Source organism: Thalassophryne amazonica, chromosome 23 (genome assembly GCF_902500255.1).
Source record: "Thalassophryne amazonica chromosome 23, fThaAma1.1, whole genome shotgun sequence".
Classification (NCBI taxonomy): Eukaryota; Metazoa; Chordata; class Actinopteri; order Batrachoidiformes; family Batrachoididae; genus Thalassophryne; species Thalassophryne amazonica.
The window spans coordinates 24,801,027-24,810,582 of record NC_047125.1 but is presented as its reverse complement, the minus strand read 5'-3'; the positions used below and the strand labels follow the sequence as shown (position 1 = coordinate 24,810,582).

The window sequence follows — 9,556 nt, the reverse complement described above, 5'->3', positions numbered from 1 at the left end:
AGAGAGAGAGAGAGAGACAAAGATACAGAGAGAGAGAGACAGACAAAGATACAGAGAGAGAGAGACAGACAAAGATACAGAGAGAGAGAGACAGACAAAGATACAGAGAGAGAGAGACAAAGATACAGAGAGAGAGAGACAGACAAAGATACAGAGAGAGAGAGACAAAGATACAGAAACAGACAAAGATACAGAAACAAAGATAAAGTAAGAGAGAGACAAAGATACAGAGACAAAGATACAGAAACAAAGATACAGAAAGAGAGAGAGAGACAAAGATACAGAGACAAAGATACAGAGAGAGAGAAAGATAGAGAGACAGACAAAGATACAGAGAGAGAGAGAGAGAGACAGAGAGAGAGAGAGAGATGAAGATACAGAGAGAGAGAGAGAGATGAAGATACAGAGAGAGAGAGACAGACAAAGATACAGAGAGAGACAAAGATACAGAGAGAGAGAGACAAAGATACAGAAACAGACACAGAGACAAAGATACACAGACAGACAAAGATACAGAAACAAAGATACAGAAACAAAGATACAGAGAGAGAGAGACAAAGACACACAGACAGACAAAGATACAGAAACAAAGATACAGAAACAAAGATACAGAGAGAGAGAGAGAAAGACACACAGACAGACAAAGATACAGAAACAAAGATACAGAGAGAGAGAGACAAAGACACACAGACAGACAAAGATACAGAAACAAAGATACAGAGAGAGAGAGACAAAGACACACAGACAGACAAAGATACAGAAACAAAGATACAGAGAGAGAGAGACAAAGACACACAGACAGACAAAGATACAGAAACAAAGATACAGAGAGAGAGAGACAAAGACACACAGACAGACAAAGATACAGAAACAAAGATACAGAGAGAGAGAGACAAAGACACACAGACAGACAAAGATACAGAAACAAAGATACAGAGAGAGAGAGACAAAGATACACAGACAGACAAAGATACAGAAACAAAGATACAGAGAGAGAGAGACAATGATACACAGACAGACAAAGATACAGAAACAAAGATACAGAGAGAGAGAGACAAAGATACACAGACAGACAAAGATACAGAAACAAAGATACAGAGAGAGAGAGACAAAGATATACAGACAGACAAAGATACAGAAACAAAGATACAGAGAGAGAGAGACAAAGATATACAGACAGACAAAGATACAGAAACAAAGATACAGAGAGAGAGAGACAAAGATACAGAGAGAGAGAGACAAAGATACACACAGACAAAGATACAGAAACAAAGATACAGAGAGAGAGAGACAAAGATACACACAGACAAAGATACAGAAACAAAGATACAGAGAGAGAGAGACAAAGATACAGAAACAAAGATAAAGAGAGAGAGAGACAAAGATACACACAGACAAAGATACAGAAACAAAGATACACAGACAGACAAAGATACAGAAACAAAGATACAGAGAGAGAGAGACAAAGATACACAGACAGACAAAGATACAGAAACAAAGATACAGACAGAGAGAGAGAGAGACAGACAAAGATACAGAGAGACAGAGACAGACAAAGTTAAAGAGAGAGAGAGAGACAAAGATACAGAGACAAAGATACAGAAACAAAGATACAGAAAGAGAGAGAGAGACAAAGATACAGAGAGAGACAAAGATACAGAGGCAAAGATACAGAGACAGACAAAGATACAGCGAGAGACAGACAAAGATACAGAGAGAGACAAAGATACAGAGACAGACAAAGATACAGCGAGAGACAGACAAAGATACAGAGAGAGACAAAGATACAGAGACAGACAAAGATACAGCGACAGACAGACAAAGATACAGAGACAGACAAAGATACAGCGACAGACAGACAAAGATACAGAGAGAGAGAGAGACAAAGATACAGAGACAGACAAAGATACAGCGACAGACAGACAAAGATACAGAGAGAGAGAGAGACAAAGATACAGAGACAGACAAAGATACAGAAACAGACAAAGATACAGAGAGAGAGAGAGACAAAGATACAGAGAGAGAGAGAGAGACAAAGATACAGAGACAGACAAAGATACAGAAACAGACAAAGATACAGAGAGAGAGAGAGAGACAAAGATACAGAGACAGACAAAGATACAGAAACAAAGATACAGAGAGAGAGACAAAGATACAGAGAGAGAGACAAAGATACAGAGACAGACAAAGATACAGAAACAAAGATACAGACAGAGAGACAAAGATACAGAGAGAGAGACAAAGATACAGAAACAAAGATACAGACAGAGAGACAAAGATACAGAGACAAAGATACAGAGAGAGAGAGAGACAAAGATACAGAGACAGACAAAGTTACAGAGAGAGAGAGAGACAAAGATACAGAGACAAAGATACAGAGAGAGAGCGAGAGAGACAGACAACGATACAGAGACAGACAAAGATACAGAGAGAGAGACAGACAAAGATACAGAGAGAGAGAGAGAGACAGACAACGATACAGAGACAGACAAAGATACAGAGAGAGAGACAGACAAAGATACACAGAGAGAGAGAGAGAGAGAGAGAGACAGAGACAAAGATACAGAGAGAGACAGAGAGACATAGAGATGGACAGAGAGACAGACAGTGTGGTCTTTTTTCAGTCATTTTTTTCTTCAGAAGCTGTCCTTTTCTTCCTTCTCGACTTTCAAAGAAATTCAACCAATGAAATCATATAAACCAGTTTCCAATTATCTGATTAGTGAAGTGTAAAAGTATCATATCAGATTATTATGGTCACATAAACATGGTCACTGTCCAAATATGTATGGATCTGAACGTAAGTACTAACTGTGGATCTGACCGTAAGTACTAACTGTGGATCTGAACGTAAGTACAAACTGTGCATCTGACCGTAAGTACTAACTGTGGATCTGAACGTAAGTACAAACTGTGGATCTGAACGTAAGTACAAACTGTGGATCTGACCGTAAGTACTAACTGTGGATCTGAACGTAAGTACAAACTGTGGATCTGAACGTAAGTACTAACTGTGGATCTGAATGTAAGTACAAACTGTGGATCTGAACGTAAGTACAAACTGTGGATCTGAACGTAAGTACAAACTGTGGATCTGAACGTAAGTACAAACTGTGGATCTGAACGTAAGTACTAACTGTGGATCTGAACGTAAGTACAAACTGTGGATCTGAACGTAAGTACAAACTGTGGATCTGAACGTAAGTACTAACTGTGGATCTGAATGTAAGTACTAACTGTGGATCTGAATGTAAGTACAAACTGTGGATCTGAACGTAAGTACAAACTGTGGATCTGAACGTAAGTACAAACTGTGGATCTGAATGTAAGTACAAACTGTGGATCTGACCGTGAGTACAAACTGTGGATCTGACCGTGAGTACAAACTGTGGATCTGACCGTAAGTACTAACTGTGGATCTGACCGTAAGTACTAACTGTGGATCTGACTGTAATAAACCTCAGCTGCCTCTCTCTCCTCTTGCATACTAACGCCACCAAAGCCTTTACAAATTCTGCCCCATCATGACGTTTCCTCTCTCCACATCTCTCGTTTGATTGTTTAAACCCCAGCACCTCCTCCCACCTCTGCTCCGTTTCAAACCCTCTGCAGGACATCGCCCTAATGGCTCCAGGAAACAGACCTGCGCCACTCTGATGAAGTGAGAAATGACAACAGCTCGCTGCGGGGCGGTGGGCTTGCTGAGCACCATGAGCTGGATCCACTGCGAGACGCTGTTGAAGAGCGTGATGAAGCGCTCCAGGATGGGGTTATCCACCGTGCAGCCATGCATCACGAAGCTGTGGTAGTCCTGAAACTGTCAAGAAGAGAGCAGGTGACGGGTATTAATTTCACTTTATTATCTCCACAATGGAGGTTTTGTTGGTTTGTAGATTTAAATGTAAATGGGTGGAGCCAGGAAATGTTAATTTTTTTTTAAAACATTGTGCAGTAGACCATGTTGGGCAACTTTCTCAAATTACATGAGGGCCACCAGCAAATTTCTGTCCTTCCGTTGGGGATATGAACAATCAAAGAAACCACCAGAAGCCTTGAACTGTCAAACTACTCGCCCAGATGGTGAGTTTCAAATTCTGTCAAAATTTTCTGTGCCTAGCTCAATATATAGTCCATATGAGTCGAAATATTACGTTGCCCTCAGTGATCACATGATTTAATCATAATTAAAAGTTAAATAAGGTCATTGCTGGGGTGGTGGGTGTCGCAGGTGCCGAAAAGGGGAGAATAAGGAGAAGGATTCTAGGGGCCCATGATTGACAGCGACCCAGAGAGGCCTCCAATATAATTATAATACTGACAAAATAATATGGGGGTGGCCCTGTAAGATTTCTTTTCATGGGGCCCAAAATCCCTGGCGGCACCCCTGGTGGTTGTTCCCCTAATGAGCCGAACCATGTACCATGTTTGTCTGTCGGCCATTAACAACTGGTTACAGCCCTCAGGACACCAGAGTGTCTCTCCCTTCCAGCTTAATGCCGTCCAACATTTTACTAACTTTGCATACGAGTATAAACGCCCATTGTTTGGCGGCTCACCGTCACCGCCTTCACATTTGAACACATCAACAGTAACGGCTACCAAAAATTAATTTGCTACTTCAGTTAGTAAGAGCTCATCCACTGCTCGTGCCACCCAAAATATCACTGGCGGGTTTCAAGGCAACAAATATAATAACTAGAGCCAAAGTAGATTGTAGCCGCGACTGCTTAGCAACAACAATTGGCTTCAAGCGTGTCAACCCTGAACGCCATGAGAACTGTTGTCACACGAGATACAGTGTGTGGCTTCATTGCCGCCAGCTGTCCAACTGACCAGGATCTTGCAGAACGATTTGTACTCCAGGTAGGTGAGGTGTTCAGCCAGCTCGCAGGAGTCAAGGTGATCGAAGAGGAGAGACATTTTTCTCTTCTTGGACACAGATGGAACGCGCTGAGTCACCTGCCGCTTCCATTGGTATGACGGCCTGGGAAAGACAATAAAGTACAGAAAAAAAACATGAGTGGACTCTATTAAATTATCTTGGGAATTTTGGAACAGCCATAACATGTTATGGGCAATTAAAGTTCTCTGGGAATTACTGGAAAATTTTAAGCTAACTGCTAACACCTGACAGTGCGTCTTAATGCTAATCACAGTTAGCATTTTCTTTAATCCTGCCTGTCGTTTTAGTTAAATGTACCATGTCTATGTAATCATTTTTACTTTTAATAGCGGTATGATGTACACATGGAACATTAATGTCCGCATTATTAAGATCATCCACTAGGGGCTACATGTCCTCATCAAGCTTAAGATGCTCCGTCCGGCTGCAAAAAAATTGTTTTGGAGTGGAGGTTTTCAATATGTGAACACATAGCTGATACAATAAAATTGTGTATTTGCGACATTCTTTCCTGAAGAAAGTAATTCAGTTTAAGAACAATTTGAAAAGAATTGCTTTCGAAAATTAAACATTTTCTGATTGACACACTAAATGAACAAATTGCTTCGGAAAACAATTCAATGTTTCAAAAAGTTCCTTCTAAAAATATTCCATGTTTTGACATGCTCAAAACCGGCAATGAAAATATTGATTTGGGATTTTTTTGAATTATTCTGAAAAGCTGGAAATATGACAAAGCTTCCATGTCAGTGTAGAATGTTATTATTTGGTTCAGAAGATAATTCACTGTTTTGAAACATTAACATTAAATTAAACTAACCAACAACTTTAGACAACATGTAGTGATTCAAAACAATGTGAATCTGATTCACTGTTGTGAAATGCTTTAAATGCTCAATGAAGCAATTACTTCAGAAAATATTAAATGTTTCAAAATAACTCTGGAAAATTATTCAGTATTTGTGGAATCAAATTGTGGGAACACTTTATCCCGTACCCTTTGGTGTCATAATTTCTGTGGTAAATACTCGTGACAGTGTGGTGAGTATTTGCCACAACCTCCAATTAAATTCTGGTCCAAACAAATTTTGTTTTGTTTTTTCCCGTAGTGCTTAAAGTTTTTCAGGGATTACAGATTTAGTGAATGTGAAGCCTCCCGCAATTTATAACGAAATTGTTACATTGCTAAAGGCATATCCATTGATGGACCATACTGAAGAAAACGCTAACTGCAGTTAGCGTTTCAATATACAGTCACATGTCAGAGGTTGATGTTCACAACAGGTTCCGCTAGCCACTAGCATAAACCATGGTTATCCTTTAATGCAACAACAATCATGTTAACTGCTGCTAATGCTTAAGATTAGCTTCAACCACAGTTAGCTTACTCTACTAAGGCATGAGCGCTAATGCTAACCACTAACACATGACTACACACACTAATGCGTTCTTAATTTTCCACAAGTGATAGCACTTGCTCCAAAAACTGGAGCTAACAAATAATATTACAGGTTTTGCAGTTTGCTAATGTACCACAGGCCAAAAATAAACCTACTTGATATACGTCACAACATTCCAGTCAAAATAAATAAATATGCCATCAAATCGTGGAAATGGATGGCAGGATTTGGATGCCGTAAGTCACAAATGTCATGCCCAAAAGCTTTTGTGTCACTGGTGAGTCAGCAACCATCGAGATTTTGCCAGAAATATCTTGATCCTGTCTAAACTGATAGTAAAACGAGGATGTTCATTCATAGCACACGACAGCCGTGCGCTCACACGCTGTCTATGTCGATGAGCTGACTCTGGCTCTCGTTCCCTTCGGTGGTCAAGAGGTCTTTGAAGCCTTTGATCTGATCCGCCAGTTCTGGACACAGCGTGAACTCTGCCGGAAATTCAGAGATCCAATACCTGGAAGGATATACATGAGATCAGACTGAGTTAAACAACAAGCACATAAATGATGTGAAACCTAGGAAAAGACGAGCAATGGAAGAAACGAACAAGTGAACAAGAGTCTTACTTGACGAGGTGGCATATTTTTGTTCGGAGCTCAGGGGTGCAGCTCTCCTCTTGAGATCTGATCCATAAGTCAAGAGGCAACTGCCAATACTCATTTGCAATACAAAAAATATTAGTAAAAAAAAATGCAAAGTCTCCTTGTAGTTTGTAATTAAAGGATACTTGATTACGAGCTTCTTGGCCAATTCAGTTGAGGGTATATACCAAGGATGCATCATGAGAAACATGCGAACTAAGGAAGCATTCTTCAAAGTGCCCTTCTTGTCTGAAACAGGACAACAAGATTTTTAAAAAATACATAAATCACAAAGTGAACAAGTATGCCCCAAGAGTGCCGTTCTAGTTCTGGAATGCATGAGAAGTGAATGAAACAACCAACCGAAGGCCTGGATGCACGATTCCAACAGCTCATCCACTGTGGCCGACTGCTCTGAAGATCCCGACTCCATCCTTCCTTTATCCCTCGTTTTTCTTGCTGTGGTTTGAGTCCTGTGCTTGTCGCTGAATACAAAAGATCACATTAGAAAAAGAAATAAAGCGTGCGCTGAAGAAATCGAGAAGCAGAGAAAATCTCCTGCTGCATGTTTGGTCTGTACTGCTGGTACAAATCATCACTTTTACAGCCAGTTTTCTTCAGACAGGTCAGGGGAAGAAGTGACTGTGCAAGAAGGAGATCAGTGAGGGAAGCTCCCAAGACACCCTCACAACTCTTAAGGAGGTGTAAGCTGCTGTGGATGGATTTGAGAATGTGGGTTAGTTTAACTTTTATCTGCTGCATCACCAGTTCTACAGTTTTGTGGTGGAGTGGCACAGAGTTTAAAAAAACAAACAAACTGAAATTTCAGGTGCAGTTTGCCAGAAGGCACATGGGAGACTGAAGGCTCGATTTCATCTGTTTTCCTGCGTCCAGGCCCTTCTCTGTGCCACTCCACCATGAAGGTGTGACTGGTGGTGCAACAAACAAATGTTGCAGTATGCACAGAGTCTACAAATTTTCTGTCTTGATGGCTTCCCTCACATGTTACTAAAGTTAATTATGGAGTTCCACAAGGTTCTGTGCTAGGACCAATTTTATTTACTTTATACATGCTTCCCTTAGGCAGTATTATTAGACGGTATTGCTTAAATTTTCATTGTTACGCAGATGATACCCAGCTTTATCTATCCATGAAGCCAGAGGACACACACCAATTAGCTAAACTGCAGGATTGTCTTACAGACATAAAGACATGGATGACCTCTAATTTCCTGCTTTTAAACTCAGATAAAACTGAAGTTATTGTACTTGGCCCCACAAATCTTAGAAACATGGTGTCTAACCAGATCCTTACTCTGGATGGCATTACCCTGACCTCTAGTAATACTGTGAGAAATCTTGGAGTCATTTTTGATCAGGATATGTCATTCAAAGCGCATATTAAACAAATATGTAGGACTGCTTTTTTGCATTTACGCAATATCTCTAAAATCAGAAAGGTCTTGTCTCAGAGTGATGCTGAAAAACTAATTCATGCATTTATTTCCTCTAGGCTGGACTATTGTAATTCATTATTATCAGGTTGTCCTAAAAGTTCCCTAAAAAGCCTTCAGTTAATTCAAAATGCTGCAGCTAGAGTACTGACGGGGACTAGAAGGAGAGAGCATATCTCACCCATATTGGCCTCTCTTCATTGGCTTCCTGTTAATTCTAGAATAGAATTTAAAATTCTTCTTCTTACTTATAAGGTTTTGAATAATCAGGTCCCATCTTATCTTAGGGACCTCGTAGTACCATATCACCCCAATAGAGCGCTTCGCTCTCAGACTGCAGGCTTACTTGTAGTTCCTAGGGTTTGTAAGAGTAGAATGGGAGGCAGAGCCTTCAGCTTTCAGGCTCCTCTCCTGTGGAACCAGCTCCCAATTCAGATCAGGGAGACAGACACCCTCTCTACTTTTAAGATTAGGCTTAAAACTTTCCTTTTTGCTAAAGCTTATAGTTAGGGCTGGATCAGGTGACCCTGAACCATCCCTTAGTTATGCTGCTATAGACGTAGACTGCTGGGGGGTTCCCATGATGCACTGTTTCTTTCTCTTTTTGCTCTGTATGCACCACTCTGCATTTAATCATTAGTGATCGATCTCTGCTCCCCCCCACAGCATGTCTTTTTCTTGGTTCTCTCCCTCAGCCCCAACCAGTCCCAGCAGAAGACTGCCCCTCCCTGAGCCTGGTTCTGCTGGAGGTTTCTTCCTGTTAAAAGGGAGTTTTTCCTTCCCACTGTAGCCAAGTGCTTGCTCACAGGGGGTCGTTTTGACCGTTGGGGTTTTACATAATTATTGTATGGCCTTGCCTTACAATATAAAGCGCCTTGGGGCAACTGTTTGTTGTGATTTGGCGCTATATAAAAAAATTGATTGATTGATTGATTGATGTTCAATGGAGCTGTTTGCCACCCTACATTCTGAATTTTGGGAGGAATACAGCAAAAAAAAAAAAAAAAAAAATCTATTTGTACGAGTCTTCAAAATGATGTGTCGGCTGAATGCACTCTATTTTCTGGCTTACTGATGTTGAACTTTGGAGTTCTGAGGAAGCAAAAAATGCTGCACAGAGGCATATTTAAGCACATGCAAATCAAACTAGCAGGAGTT

General features: G+C 40.6%; 1 protein-coding gene across 5 annotated transcripts in view; it reads right to left on the bottom strand.

The window, feature by feature from the left end:
* LOC117504709 (RAS guanyl-releasing protein 2-like) overlaps positions 1-9,556 on the bottom strand; it is a 67,017-nt gene that overhangs the window by 34,714 nt on the left and 22,747 nt on the right. For 3 of the 5 annotated variants that reach the window (XM_034164207.1, XM_034164204.1, XM_034164205.1), the window contains exons 2-7: positions 7,308-7,431; positions 7,091-7,193; positions 6,930-6,986; positions 6,686-6,817; positions 4,834-4,984; positions 3,644-3,817 (exon numbers count right to left, since the gene is read on the bottom strand). In XM_034164207.1, coding sequence (XP_034020098.1) covers positions 3,644-3,817; positions 4,834-4,984; positions 6,686-6,817; positions 6,930-6,986; positions 7,091-7,193; positions 7,308-7,377 — 687 coding nt within the window. In that variant the 5' untranslated portion in view covers positions 7,378-7,431. Of the gene's footprint in view, positions 1-3,643; positions 3,818-4,833; positions 4,985-6,685; positions 6,818-6,929; positions 6,987-7,090; positions 7,194-7,307; positions 7,432-9,556 lie in introns of those variants that run through there. The other 2 variants (XM_034164208.1, XM_034164206.1) reach the window with 2 other exon arrangements.